Here is a 15,125-nt window from a genome sequence, read left to right as displayed (position 1 = left end):
GTCTCCACACTGCCTTGCAGAACACCCTGCAGCTTTGCTTTTCAACCTATGAACCGAAAGAGATGACGCTGTCGTGATCACCGCAATTGCCAACACTCTAATCATTTCGTGTATCCTCTTGCTCATGATGCTCGTGGGGGAAGACCGCAAGAGCAGCAGCAGTGATTGGCAGCACCTGCTCAGGCTTCAGAGTCGGCGGAAGCCTTCGGCTTCTGGCCGTAGACGATATAGCTGCATCATTCATTATTTCCTTACGCTCATGCCATTTAAAGCAGCAACAAACGACTCACACGGGCCACCACGCATGCATGTTCTTACTCTTGATGTCCTTTCTGACAGCTGCAAGGAACACTTCCACCTCCTCTGGGCTCCATCCATACACCCGGGTAAAGAGGCCCACAGTGAAGCCTTGCAGCCCATCCAGATGGTTCGTCATCATCCACAGGCCGCGGGTTTTCTCTGTCTTGTCCTGTGGCCAGTTGTTCCCGGGCCACTTGTACATTGTCGCATGGACATCCTCAAAGCCCGCTTCCTTCATCCATTCTTCATAATGGGAGGCGTTATCGAGGTCCTGGCCCGGGATGCGCGAGGCCTTGAGCATGAGATCCGACCATTTGAAAAGAGCTGAATTGGGGAGCACAGTGCCGTCGTCGCAGCCGATCGGGAAGGCGAGTTCTTGCATTTCGAGCCAGCCGCCAGGTTGAAGGAATCTATTTTGAGCCGTTTGCGGCCCCGACGGGTTAGTCCCGAGAGAGCCACTAAGGATTGGTCTTTGTATCTTCGCTTACTCCATTGCCTGCACGAACATGGGCTTCTCGTTGATAGCGCAGTGATGCTGGCGGCAGTGTATAAAGTCGAACTTGTGAGAGTATGTCCATGGCTCGTTCGCGTCGTCGACTTCGAACGACAGGTTTGGGGGGACGCTAGAGTCTTGTCAGTTGTTTACCAACACGTGCGGGCGGCGCAGAGAGGGGCCTTCTGCTGAAACTTAGCGGACTCGGTGGGCTGAATCGGGCTGAGGTCGGTGCCTAGGACCCGCGCAGAAGGGTGTTCGTCGGCTGTGTTTGAGTCATTCGAGGCTCGATAGAACCAATGCATGTGATGCGACCCACCGAAGTCTATGGCCCAAAGCCCAGTTCCAGTGCCAATGTCAAGCACATCCTGGGGTTGCTCTGTGATGGGCGCAAGGTACAGCTTGCCGTTCATCGATATGAGAAACAGGTGATGTTGCAGATCTAGTGTTCGTTAATCCACCTCCACGTGGAAATGCTGGGCCTGTTTGTACCTAAGCGGTCTTGCTCCCGGTCGTCGTTCGGATATGGATATTCTGTGACACAAGGTTCGGATTAGAAAGTAGGCGATATTGGATCCACGCAGAACCTACATACGTCCGTCCTTGTGTGCATGATAAGTACGTCCGTTCTCTGCCCGATATTGATATATCGACGAGGTGATCGAAGCCGTTAGGGACTGGTTACTGTTTTGCATTTGTTCGCAGTTAGCCATCCTGCGTCGTAAGCCAAGTCAGTCTGCTGAACGCCAGCTTACGAGTCATCCTCTCCGTAGGCGGAATCGTGGCTATCGGAGGTCTATCACCAATCCATCAATTTTGGAAGAACAGTCGAGAGGGAAGAGTGCCGGACATCCACCTCTACATCCATGTCGGACTTGAAAGGTGCTTTGCGAGACGAGCCTTGTAGTAATTCGTTTCGAGGACTCGTAGAGGCGTCCTTCTAGATAAATAATCCAAGAAGTAGTTCGACCTGCAACAAGACGAAGGGACGATGGAAAGCTTGCGCTCGTTTGCCGTCTGTAAACAAACAATGGTAGCGGAACAACAAGCAGTCAGAACTTTTGGTGGTCTATCAAGGCAAATCGCTTGCTGCTCAAGGCTTCTTTAGTGAACCCTTAGGATGGGACGGGACGGTGCGGCAATGGAAGTTAACCCGTAATGGGCAAGACGTGCGCGGACGGAGGCATGGGAGGTCGCGCCGTGCAATCACTATCGCTTGAGGTGTAACGGAGGGCGGTGACAGGGGCTAGACCAGGGCACATGCGACATCTTTGTGCACCATGCTCAAAACCGCAACTGCGGGGTCGGACTCCGGAGGTTGTTAGTCTGTGGGCGGAAACCTGCCGAAACAGCCCGATACGCTCTTTGGCACAGGCTGCAGGTGCTGGGTCCTAACTAATGCACAAGCACCGGGAACTTGCTACCCTGTTTCCCGTCCTGCAGGTGAAACTGTGCACTGAAGCAGGGCTGGAACAAAGGTATCCCTGCCTTTGGTCGCTTTCATTGCACCATCAGCCTTTGCATTTCTTGGCAGACCCGCAGCATGCAAGAATAGTGCGGTTCCTGCTAAGAGTTAGCGATGGCCACATTAGAGTAAGAAAAAAAGGAACTTTTCGCAGACACACCTTCGTTGCCTCTTGTAGGCGCTAGTAGGTCGACGGTTAATAATCGTGGCTCTTGTCCCGCTCGTCTACAGTTTGGATAACTCTACTCCCGTTATATCTCCGACCATACCCAACCTAGCTCAGAATCCTTCAGATCCACTCTCACTCATCTATCATCCTCGGCCTCGCACCTTTTAAGCCACTAAAAAAACACTCAAATTTGCGTCCGTCGAACTTCGTTCCCTATCTATTCTCAAAGCATACACTCCAATCGGAGACGTGCTAGCTCTCCGTTCTCTTCTAGAGAGTGCAATTACCACTACAAGAAGCATTTCCGAGTGCGATCACACCGATAGTTTAGGTCTCATGAGTCAGACGTGGACTTTCGGTATCAGACAACACGACGGCCCGGAGTTACCAGCCTTACACGGTGTTCGATAATGCCTTCTCATCATCGAGCTCGCCCCAGGTTGATCATCGTCCAAACGCAAGCTTCGCGTACAATAGCAGACACGTGGGATGCTATACAGACGACACGCTCCAGATCGACTCGCTTTACCCGAAGCTCCAGCCCACCGTCGATAACCTTGCTGTCTCGCCCGATCCTGCGCTTTTGCCTTCGTTTCACACGGCATTTCTTAGCCAGCATCCGCCCTCATCTAGTGAACGCGCCGCTTCACGGATAGAAGATCAGCGAGGCCAGCAAGGCCAGCGCGGATGCAGACACAGAAGAGCCGCGAAGCGCGAGAAACCCCTCGAAAGAAACAGGATGGCTTTAAGCCGATTTAGACGGAGAAAGAAACAGCAAGACGACGAGCTGTGCGACCAGGTGAGGGAGGAGGGGGCTAAAAGGCATTTCCTGATTGCGACAGTATTTCAATTAAGGGAAGAAGGAGATGCTCTGGTGCTTCGGTTGGCGCTGCACGAGGGTCATCAATGCTCGACGATTCACGGGTATGCATCGTTGTTGGAGCAAAGTCCTTGTAAGGTCAAACTATCCTGTACCTGAGAGAACCAATTCGGAGGAATCGAGCTTTTTCGGTTGTGCATCATGTAGCAATATTCCTCCGCGAAGTAAACCGCACTTCCTGATTCTCCCTCTTCTATTGACCTAAGCTCCTCGGCTAGATCAACTTACGTAATGGTCCCTGTCGCCCTATCGAAAATCGCGACGCTCTTTTTTTCGGATTGGACACTGTTATAAATCCACACTTGCCGCTCGACGGACTTCATACTTCTCCGGCCATTCCAGAGCCAAACGGCCTAGCCAGTGTCGTTGCCAACAGCAGGCCCTGCGAGCTGCGGAATGCTTGGACTACCCAGCAGCGCAACATGCAGCAAACGGCTCAGCCTGATCGGAGAACGCAAGCTAGCCATCCGATGCTGCATGGGGGGCTGTGAGTAGATCGCCATGCACCGCCACTTGTTCTGCGCGTCTAGCTGGCGCTTCAGCTGACAGCCTCGCGACGGCTTCACTATGCCCCACTTGTTAACCGTGATGGCATCTGTCGCATACATGACATCCGGACGCTATAATTTTGAAAAGCCATCAAAATTGATCAGGACCGTGCTCTTACTCTAAAAATAAGGTGTTCGAAGTGATCGAGGGTATCGGTAGCCCCGCTCCCCAGCAGTCCCCGCCGATCGCCGCCGGTTCCCCGCCGCGCTCTCGCGTAAGGTCGCGCGAGGATGGAGCCACTCGGAGTAACAGCGAACATTATCGCTATCGTCGACCTGTCTGCGAAGATCGCTTCGCTCTGCGTCCAGTACCCCCTCGCCGTCAAGGATGCTAAAAACGATATCGAACGCCTCCGAGGGGAGGTTAACAGCGTCACCGATGTGCTTCGAGGAGTCGAGCGGCTGCTCTATAGGCCGGACAGCGCGCAGCTCTCGGCTTCCCAGAAGTTGCGCGACGCGCTTAAGGATTGCTTCACACAGCTGACAGAGCTGAAGAAGGGACTGGATCCGGGGAAGACACGCAAGGCTATGAGCCGGTTCGGCGTTCGAGCTTTGAAGTGGCCCTTCGAGAGCAAGGAGGTGGATAAGGTCGTGAGAAATCTCGAAAGATGCAAGCAGACGGTCTCTCTAGCTCTGCAAGTCGACCAAACGTGGGTTCATAAATCCGCATCCGCTTGCTGTGGACCAAGACAGCTGACGGATCTGTTCAGCGTAGCGCGCTCATTCTCGGCATCAACCAGAAGATCGACTTAGCCAAACTACCTTCTGCCAAGGGGGCATCTTTCGACTCGCACCTAGATGAGCACGACGCAAGATGTCTTCCTAACACTAGAGTTAACCTGCGTCGCCAGATTGCGGAGTGGGTTGAGGACAGGCAAGGCAGATGCATATTCTGGCTGAACGGTATGGCTGGCACGGGGAAGTCTACCTTCTCTCGGACTATTGCCCAATCTTTCGCCGACAAAGGTCAGCTAGGAGCTAGCTTCTTCTTTAAGAGAGGCGAAGGCGACCATGGTAATGCCGCCAGATTTTTCACCACCATCGCAGCTCAACTAGTAATTAAGGTGCCTGGTTTGATACCATGTATTAGGGAAGCGATCGACGCCGACCCTGCCATTTCCGAAAAGACTCTGAAAGAGCAGTTTGAGAAGCTTATCCTCCAGCCTCTGTCTGAGATGAAGCGCGTTCCTCCGCAGGCTTCGAAACTAGTTATAGTGGTTGACGCATTGGACGAGTGCGAGCGAGAAAGAGACATAAGAACCATCCTTCGTCTTTTGCCGTAGACCAAGGATGTGAGATCGGTATGTTTGCGGATCTTTGTGACCAGCAGACCAGAGCTGCCGATTCGCCTCGGCTTCAAGGATATGTCAGGAGGCACGTATCAGGATCTGGTTCTCCACGAGATACCTAAGGCAACGATCGAGCATGATATATCCGCTTTTCTGAAACACGAATTCACGGAGATAAGAGCGGAGCATTCGAAGATAAGACCTCAGCATCTGCTGTCCCCAGATTGGCCCGGGGAAAGCAACATCCAAGCTCTGGTTGAGATGGCGATTCCCCTGTTTATCTTCGCCGCCACCGTATGTCGTTTCGTTGGAGATCAAAGAGGGAACCCGAAAAAGCGCCTGGCCAGTATACTTGAGTATCAAACCGCAAGCTGGGCGTCCAAGCTCGACAGAACGTATCTCCCAATCCTGGAACAGCTACTTCTTGATCAAGACGAGGCAGAGAAAGAGAGCCGGGCCAGAGAGTTCCGAGAGGTAGTTGGGGCAGTCGTCCTCCTTGCCGATCCGCTCTCCATTATTTCACTTGCGAGCCTCCTTAACATCCCAGAGGAGGACGTCAATTGCAGCCTAGACTCATTGCATTCCGTTCTCAGCATTCCTACCAACCGAGACGCTCCCGTAAGACTTCTACATCTTTCTTTCCGCGACTTCCTCCTCGATCCTCAGAAACGTGGAAAGAGCCCATTCTGGATAGATGAGGCCAAGACGCACGAGAGAATAGCCAGCAAATGCCTTCAACTACTGTCTAGACCCAACTGCCTAAAGGAGAACGTTGCTGAATCACGTGATTTTGTTAGCGCGCCTCCCACGCGTGGGCTTCAAATGCTAGCGTGAGAGTCCGTTGGACGCTTGGACGTCGCGGCTTCGTCCGTAGTCGCAGCTACTGTTCATGATGGTCTTCTTTGCCTGCGGCAGATCGCACGTCGGGTGAGAACAAGCGAGCTAGTCGAGGTCAAAGAGAACAGGACGTGAGCTGACACGCATGCGCGTACATTATAGAAGTCAGGAACTGTTCATCAACCAAGTGGAGTCGTGATTTAAAGAGCAGGGTTGATTTTGTCTACAAGCAAGCAGGCGACCCATTGCAGAAGAGAATCTTGGGTAGGGAGTCCGATTGTTGCGGTTGCCACGGAAAGTGCTAGGAGCAAGTGCTAGGAGCTCTGACTTCGAGGTTTGAAGGTCGCGTTAGCTTTTAAAAGAACTGATTCAGGGTAGAATTATTGATGGCTGAAGCTGCTCTGCCGGCCAAATGGCTCGCACAGACCGGGCACGACGAGTGAGGCCTGTAGAACCCACACAGTGGGAGCACGAGTAACAACGCACCAGCTATGATTTTTCCAGTGACACGTCTGAACATTCAGCAGGCACAGCTAAGTGATTGGCTCTTATCCAAAGGGTACAGCTCCTTCGCTAAAGCAGAATTTAACGGCGTCATTGGATACATATAGAATCATTAACAACCCTAAGCCTATCTATCTGACTGGAAGAAATAGGAAAGTCAGAATGCTGCACCCCTGTCATCTCCAATAGCTTTCGCCTCGCGAGCTTTGATGTCTTCTCCTCTTCAACAACTGCTCCAAAACCCTCCATCTGCGTGATCTTGCGGTCGGTGAACGTCTGGAACATCATGTCCTTGAGCAACAGGGAGACACGGACATTGTCTACTCCGCTGCAGCTGCATGCGGCCACATGGAGATAATATTGCTCGAGCTCGCCTCAAGTATGTTACCATGTCGTGTTTAGCCACGTCGGTAGGTAGGTATGGAATCAGCGCGTGAGAACAGAACGACGGCTACACCGGCGAGGGCAGTGGGAGGCTGGCTAGCGAACATATAAGATTCGAGCGGCGTGCCACCATTATAGTAGCCGCTATAGGCTCCAACTATACTTTGGAAAAAGGCGTTTCGACGGCAGTGGGTTTTGGAAGCAAGGCGGCTACCTTGAGACCCGCAACCACCTCTTCCTGCAATAATTCTTCCTCCTCCTCCTCCATCTTTTCCTTTGAAGTTTCCTCAGCCCTCACTCTCCGTGGCGATGAAGTCCTTGCTGCATAGTTCCACATTTTGACCTCCTTCCACACCCTCCCCCACTCCTTCCTGTTCTCTCCTTCCGTGTTCCCGCCGCTCTCCACCGACTTTTGCATGATCCTTCTGAGGGATCGTGCCTCGGTCCATCAACACGACAAGATTTATGGCATATTAGGGCTCTTTCCAGCTTCTATCAGAAGGACTGTCCCAGTTGACTACAAACTCCCCTTATCCACCGTCTTCGTCATTTTTGTTTACCTCCGTATCCAATCCGGCGACTTGATTGCGCTTCTGGACGTGCGCGCTCCGGATCATCCTCCACATGGCATTCCAAACGCCCCGTCCTGGCTTCCTACAGGTTATGGCTTTAATTACAGCGACGTTCTCGATCTAGAGCCCAACTCGACGTTGGATTTTCGGAGAGAAGGCGCAGAAAAGATATATCTTCGCATGCCCTTCATTCGCATTGCGGACTGCTACCGTCTTGATGATAGTGTGTTCGGTGTCGAACCTGGCGCGATGCACGGCAACATCCTCCTTCGTTTTATGGACAGCCATAACGTCCTCCTTCCCCAAATTTGCCGTGCCGCCGTTGAGCCTGTCGATCCGGACTACAGCCTCGCATCAGACGAACTCTTCGGCGCTGTTGGTGCGCATGTGTTGCGACCACCTCTGCAACCCACGCAGATCTCTGCTTCCGAAGCAGTAAAAGTTGCAGAAGAGCGAGAACGGAGAAGATTGCGGATCCAAGCCGCCGCCAGAGAAGACAGGGCTGTTGTGGCACTACTCGGAACGGAAAGGAGAGGAAATGGCGCATTGGATTCCCTGTTGGACACGGTTTGGTTGGTCTTATGTGCGGAACACGGTAGCGGGTTGTGGCGAAGGGAAGGAATAATGGTTATGAAAAAACTCGGCGTGGAGAAAATGGCTAAATTGAACGTGCAAGAGGTTCAAGAGTTTTGTATTGTATAAGCATGAGAAGTCTGATGCTTGTAGAGCTCAAGTGATAGTACCACCCCGTATAAGAATTAGCTCGGGTGTTAAATCCACGCATGAGCTTTCGATAACAGATACCTTTGGTCACATTGATATTATATTATCATTTTCGTAAGGTTTCAACAGCGTGCCATCTTCTTCGGTTCAGAGTGTCCAACTGTCCAGTCAGATTAGTGGGACGCTCTGGTCCAGTCTGCAGACCGCACCTGTCCAGACCATCTAGTCTATTAGACTAGGGGGTCGCAGACCAGACCAGACCAGACCGTCGACAATATCCTATTAGACGGTTCACCAAGGGTAATCAACCTCGTCCACTGACAGTTGGACACTCTGCTTCCGTCTCTACTCCCCTCACTCTGGGCCTGAGAATTTTTCTGCCTATGAGGCTGTGCTTTAGCCTGGGCGCACCTCGCGGAACCTGCGCCAAGCCCATAACGGTTCTATGACATTCTCTCGGAAGTATTGTTGTGTTGAGGAAAGCGATGGGGTGGTAAGATTACATGTCGGCAGCGACGGCAAACATCGTGCCGGATACCATTAGAAGAAATTCCAGATGAAAACCGCCGTAGAGATAGATGACTCAGATGGTTATATCTTAGCAACTAATTGTCGCTAAATTGAGAAGCTCAAGCCCTGCCTTAGGAGTTTCGATTGTGTCGCGGGGCGACGAGAACTCTAGAGAGAATTGTAGGCTCTAAAGCTTGGAACCGCGAGGCGCCAGGCAATTATCCAAGCTGGGAGATACGTAACTAATCTAAAGAACGGAAAAAGAAGGTAGAATAGACTTAAACAACGTTAAGGTGGCGGGAAAGCTATACCTTTGTTATGAGTCTTTACATACAGAGTTAAACAGATATATAGAGGCCTTATCTTATACTAGATAAGGTCAAAAAAACTAAGCTTTAAGATCCGAGCGCCCGCGGCCTTTAGAGTTCAATGAGAAATAAGGGAAGGCCCGTTTCTAAACCAATACCCAGGGATGGTTTGCTTTAAACATCATCATAGCCTTGATTTATATATACGGAATTATGCTCCCAGTCGCAAGACTAAAAGCCTTGTGCATATCTAATCGTCGCGTCTGTTTGATCATAGGTGACACCTTTGTCGATATATACCAACCCAAACCATAGGCAAATTGCAGTGGATCAACCATCAGTGCTAAGAACTTCTGTTTCAGCGTGGGTAGAGAGGCAATCCTTGATGAGAAATTCCGTTTGTGATTGTTTAGGCTGGTGGATTAACTCTACAACAGTGTTATGCGAGTGTCGTTCTTACCTTCCTCCCCGCAGGCCAGGTCAGCACTGACATCTGACGAGTCCAGCCTGGAAAAGTCCCTTGCGTTCTGACTGCCCTATCTAAAAGACCGAACCTCTACGTTCGACATCTTCAACAATTTCCCCTTTCAGAACACCCGACCCATCGATGCCCATTTCGCGGGCAAATGTCTTAGTTGGGACCCATTTGGCAGATTTTCGTGGGGTTGATTCCTCGAGAAGGGCATCAACCTGCTCCAGTGAGAGACCTGTTCCGCGGTTAGCTCCTGCCCGCATTGCCGCTGATCTTGATACGAACCTTTGATCTCGAAGACCAAGAAGTAAGCCCACAAGAGGCAAACCGATGCAAAGTGCGCCCCAGACGAAGAATACTTTGGCCCCGAGATTTCCTTGGTCTGGGTTAACCATGTAGGGAGTAATGATAGCGATGACGCAGTTCCACAGCCAGTTAGACGCAACCGAGAGAGCCACACCCCGAGACCGAATGGACAGTGGGAACGTTTCACCAACGACCACCCAAGCTCCTGGGCCCCAGGTCGATGCGAAGAAGAAAATATAGACGCATATAAAAGAGATTTCCGCTTTCACTGTAGCTGGACTTGCACCATCAACTGTTCTGGCTATCGCAATGATGAATTGGCAAACAACCATCCCTAGGGCTCCCCAGATTAGGAGTGGACGACGGCCGAAGCGTTCTACAGTCCAAAAGGAGAGAGGTGTTGAGAACACGTTGACTAACGTCGTTACAAGCGAAATAAGGAACGGATTGTTGATAGAACCTAGTTTTTGGAAGAATGTTGTGCCGAAATAAAAGATAAAGTTAATTCCGGTCCACTGTTGCATCATCTGCGCCGAGGTCCCGAGAATAGTACGACGCAAGTTTGACTTCGGGTCGAAGATAGATCCTTTGAAGCAGTTGAGCCAAGTCTGGAGATAACCTCCTTCGCCAGTGGCACGAAGTTCGTATTCATGATTAGCCACGATCTCGGCGAGTTCTTGTTGAATATATTCTGAGTCGTCAGGCTGTCCACGGAGTCTCGCCAACGCTTTTGTTGCTTTCTGGAGCTCTCCACGCTTGACAAAGTAGCGGGGTGACTCAGGAAGGCATGCTAGGCCAACAGCTGTGCCGATGTCAGATTTAACCTTTGTTCAAACCGGAAATGGGTAGACATTTACCAAGGAGGAGGGCCCAGACCCATTGAATCGCAATGGGAATCCGGTACGAGCCCGAGTCGGTATAGTTCTGAGTTCCGTAGACGACACAACTTGCAAGCATGATGCCAACAGTGATGCAGAACTGATAACCTGACACGATAGCGCCGCGGACTCTCTTCGGGGCAATCTCAGACATATAAAGAATGATTATAGCTGATACAAAGCCCACTCCAAGGCCTGCGATGAGACGACCAGCAACAAGGAGATCATACGCTGTAGCTGCGACTTGCACAATAACTCCCGCGGAGAAGATCCCACGTCCCGCGATAATAGTCGTTCGGCGGCCAAGGAAGTCTGCAACGTCACCTGCGACAATGGATCCGATAAATGTGCCAGCGGACAGGATAGAAACAATCAAGGACTGCCTCCATGCTGGAATCACAAAGGCAGCCTTTTCTGCCTCAGTAGCGTCTGCCGCTGGATATGGGAGGTCGGTGAATTCATGAACGAAGTACCGCATACCCATTACGCCGTTGATATAGCCACTGTGCACAGTCAGCGCGTTTTTCGTTGGTGTATTATTTGGAATTGATGTAAGTACGAATCGTAGCCGAAGAAGATACCGCCGAAGGCAGCAAAGGCGCACATCAAGTACGCCTTCCTGATCACTGGAGCCTCAATGCGGTTGACATCGGTCGTAGCCGCGAGTACAACGCCTCCACCAGGCATGTCGGGCGATGGGTTTGGGACGTTCCGAAGAGATAGACGAACTCAGATTGAACACTATGAAAATGATTGACAAAGTCTCTGTGTGATGTCGAGAGAAAGTCGAGGAAACTGGGGCGCATCCGTGCCTTAAATGCAACAAAGTGTAGGCCAAAAGTTCCCTGGGGCGGGGATACAGATTGAGGCTACCGCCTCCGCAGCTGTCCTCCGCTTCAAGGCGGTTGCAACTAACAAAGATGGGACTGAATCGAAAAGCAAGTGTCGGTCTAGAACAAGCCCAGCTATGTCCTTCTGGGAAGACGCAGGCTTCATTAGAGTACCATACCTTAGCTAGTACTTGATACATCGCTTAACCAACGAATGACTGGAAATACACATCTCGGCACTTCTCTAGCATGTCGAAAGAAGGCGAGGTCCAGACACCCTGAATCCGCCCACCGCTGCGGAGCCTTCAACCGGCGGAGCGTCCAGGTACCTATTGGGATATCCACCCGCTTGAGCCTGCCGAAGGTCCTTGTGCAAAAGAGGTGTGTAGCGGACGGATTTCCAAATCAGGAACTCCGCATGGGTAAGTGGAAGTCGGAGACCTTCAATCCTGGCAGCGTTGCCAAGGAGTGGCTTGCAGGTGGCTGCAAGGTCCGCGACATCTTTCGAGGGGCTCCAGGCGGGGTTACCTTAAGGAGTTGAAAACAAGCTTTTAGTCCACGCTCATGGCCCTTGGGCTTATTGGCAAGCCTTCGAATCTCAGAGCCCTACACGGCCGCTAATTGTCGCCAGCTTACCCCGCAAACTTGTTCTAGGGCAATGCCGTCTAATTGATCCATGGTCTCGCCTGCAGAGTTAACGCTGCGGTCTTGCCGATCAGCCATGCGTTCTGTGCTAATGCCCTTCGTTTATATGGACGGCTCTCACTAAGTACGGCGGAAACCATCCATAGTCGTATCCCTTGGTCCGCTTCTCGCACTACTTCGGCCATGAATCCGCTTGCTCGCTCGGCCCACCATGTCGTCCTCGTCGAGCGCGACGGGGGAAAACCTACGAACTTGCAAACGCCGCACTTGAATCATGGTCAGAGGGCTATATGGTTGATCGCTCATCATCATGATATGTATCGCATTGGCCAATATGAGAAAGGGCGTCCTCTTGCACAAATTGATTCTTCTCGAGGTCAGTTCGCCACCACAGTCATCTCAATAACTTTCGTAATTGATACTAATTCTGCCGTTCGCATAGTTGCTTCTCGGTATATGGCAGGGCTTCTCGATGTTATTCAGCGACCCCATCTACTCTTGGTGGCTCTCTGTCGGCGGTATCTTCCTCAATGCGTCCTGGTCCCTCCACAATGTCATCGCATGGATGAAAATCAGGCTCTTCCTCTCAAAGGTGCCCAGTGCCATATTTGTTGGCACTGTTATACTTGTGCAGCCATACTGGGTCGTTGAGATCTATGCCACCTTCTCCTTCTACATCAACATAAACGACTTGTTCCTGCGAACCAGGCCTTGGGAGGCCCTCTGTCGGTTAGGGTGCCCTACTTTTCCCCTTCATATCAATTTGAACTCACATTAGAATAGTGGTCCATGGTCGGTCTTCACGACGATCTCGCTATTTTACAATATCAAAACACGCTATGAGCTCCGGATATCCGAAATTCTTCGCATCTCTCCTCGTTTTGGCGTTATGCTAGGAGCAGTATTCGTCAGCCTAGTTTTTACCGTCCTTGATGCCCTTTCCGTTACAACGGCTCTCAAATTGTCCTTGCCTGTCGGTATAAATCCATTCTGGAAACTGAGCTTTGTCTTCAAATGCCTTACCGACTCGGTTATATTGGATGATTTCAAAACTGCTCTGGAAAAACTTCGGGCTTTCAAAATCAGTCAGTTGGGTAGTCTTACTCTGGACGACAGTGGTCATCGCTCGGAGCCACGGCAGAGGCCCTGGATCGCGCGTAGGAGGTAGTGGGCGTTGACAGGCTTTTGCATTCCAGGCCCAGCTCCAATACACATTGTGTCAGTCGGCAATGGGAGGAAGTCAAACCAAGAGTACGCCATGTGGAAGCTGCGCATCTGCCAGACAGACAACAAGCATCACAGGGCGGGAGCCGCGATATTGATTCAGACAAAGCTCCTTTAGCTGGCAACAAAGAAATGGCTGCATGCAGTGCTGGCATTTTTGGCTCACAACCCGACGGTAACAGTTGTGAGAATCCACCGGCTCTACAAGTGTGAGCGTTCGACGTGGAGATCCTCGGGCAAGCAGTCCTTGAGCTTGACGACCACTTCTTCGCCTTCTCGGCACTTCGGCGTGGTGATGTCCGGGCAAACCGGAGGGAAGGCGTCGACCACCTCATAGACGAGAGCGTGCGGGTCGATGATGTCGTCTCGGTACAGCAGGTTCGCACGTCTGGCTTGGACAAGGAACTCCCGCACTGGCGACGCGGGTACCGGCGGCTGTAGGGCTGCCGCAGACTTCTCCGTCTGCTCCTGGCCTGGTCCATCCTTCGAGGCCGGCGCGAGTGTGACCAGGTCGGGGCAGGAGCCGGCGAGAGGCCGGTCGAACGCGCGGATCAGTCCCCAACATTCAAGCCATAGGTCGTCGGCCCCGGACAGCTTGTAGAGATAGTCGCCAGGGTTAAGGGGCGCTTGATTGATAAATGTGAATGCTTCGGCGATGCCAGTGGTCTGCTGGTTGCGGATAATGGAATCAGTCTGCTCGCGGAAGCGCAGCCAGCGCAGTGCGTGAGACTGGAAGCTAAATTTCAAATTATTAATTCTGTAAGTATCTCTTATAATTGCTTTTGATTTAGTGTTTTATATAGTAGGAACTTCTTTATTTTGAAGAAATCATAGTAGAGTCAGAAGTTTGTATATAATCATATCAAAGCTTTATTTATAGCGCTAATTATACTATATAATAGCAACTCACGGGACAGGCTGCCTTTGCAGTATAGTTAGATAGCAGAAGTTACACTTAGTACAACTATCGAGTTGAAGCGGGTCTGCCTTTCTTCTAGGTGCCCTCGAGCGATAGTACGTAGAAACTGGGCGGCTTAGCGGACCGACGTAACAACTTCTTCTCTCTCTATTCTAGGAAGAGCTCAATCTGCATGCATGCAGCCTTGCCGATCGTGTCGTCAGATTCACATAGTCGAGTCCAACTCGAGCGGGACAGAAGGCTCGGTCATTCTATAATTAGCGGCGGCAGTATCAGGCTACGCTAGCGCCAGCCTCACCCTCCACAAGGCTGCGGCAAATCTCTGTCTTCTTTATTCTTTCTCGACACTTGTCTCCATCTCATCCAGCTTCCAGCTAATAAATGCCATCAGCTTTGGAGGTTGCACATGCCTAGGTGCTGCACGAGCCATCTTCCACGCAGTCGGAAGCTGCAAGGGCTACACTGTTGGGCGACCGATGAATTCGAACGGAATTAGGCTGATACCTCATTTGCAGCCTTGAAGCTCATAACTCTACTAACACTTCGTTCTCTTCTGCTCTTAAGACAGCCCTCCAGAGTATGCAAAGATGCCTCATATGGATCACTTAATACAAACTATCATTCTTCCCTCTTTCCCGAACTTGGCAGTACGAATGGGGCTTCCAACACAGGCGCCAACGAACAATCAAAGGGGGACAAAACATGGCAGGCTTCACAGTACCGCAAGGCCCGTTAATCAATTTCGATCGCTCCAGTCCGCATCCTCAGCTCATAGTTTGCTCGTCCACCATGCTCGACTAAGACTCGCAGGACTGAATCTCCCCTTATCAGCTCATACCTTTTGGACTTCTTCTGGGATGTTGACATAC

General features: G+C 51.4%; 4 protein-coding genes across 4 annotated transcripts; 2 read left to right on the top strand and 2 right to left on the bottom strand.

The window, feature by feature from the left end:
• Positions 1-179: 179 nt before the first annotated feature.
• W97_08946 (uncharacterized protein) lies at positions 180-1,506 on the bottom strand (the record flags this gene model as incomplete). Its single annotated transcript, XM_007786813.1, has 7 exons — positions 180-231; positions 291-710; positions 789-923; positions 998-1,058; positions 1,113-1,235; positions 1,286-1,327; positions 1,389-1,506. The coding sequence occupies 7 exons, from the start codon at positions 1,504-1,506 to the stop codon at positions 180-182; spliced, it is 951 nt and encodes a 316-aa protein (XP_007785003.1).
• Positions 1,507-4,086: 2,580 nt separating this feature from the next.
• W97_08945 (uncharacterized protein) lies at positions 4,087-5,978 on the top strand (the record flags this gene model as incomplete). Its single annotated transcript, XM_007786812.1, has 3 exons — positions 4,087-4,505; positions 4,571-5,089; positions 5,186-5,978. 3 exons carry the CDS (start codon positions 4,087-4,089, stop codon positions 5,976-5,978), a joined length of 1,731 nt encoding a protein of 576 aa, XP_007785002.1.
• Positions 5,979-9,522: 3,544 nt separating this feature from the next.
• W97_08944 (uncharacterized protein) lies at positions 9,523-11,325 on the bottom strand (the record flags this gene model as incomplete). The annotated part of the gene is made up of 4 exons (XM_007786811.1): positions 9,523-9,704; positions 9,756-10,562; positions 10,612-11,141; positions 11,198-11,325. The coding sequence occupies 4 exons, from the start codon at positions 11,323-11,325 to the stop codon at positions 9,523-9,525; spliced, it is 1,647 nt and encodes a 548-aa protein (XP_007785001.1).
• Positions 11,326-12,447: 1,122 nt separating this feature from the next.
• On the top strand, positions 12,448-12,891 carry W97_08943 (uncharacterized protein; the record flags this gene model as incomplete). The annotated part of the gene is made up of 2 exons (XM_007786810.1): positions 12,448-12,489; positions 12,556-12,891. 2 exons carry the CDS (start codon positions 12,448-12,450, stop codon positions 12,889-12,891), a joined length of 378 nt encoding a protein of 125 aa, XP_007785000.1.
• Positions 12,892-15,125: the final 2,234 nt, after the last annotated feature.

The sequence above is a fragment of the Coniosporium apollinis genome (genome assembly GCF_000281105.1).
Source record: "Coniosporium apollinis CBS 100218 chromosome Unknown supercont1.70, whole genome shotgun sequence".
In the NCBI taxonomy this organism is placed as follows: domain Eukaryota; kingdom Fungi; phylum Ascomycota; class Dothideomycetes; genus Coniosporium; species Coniosporium apollinis.
Note: the sequence above shows the minus strand (reverse complement) of the source record. Positions and strands in the feature narration are given on the sequence as shown.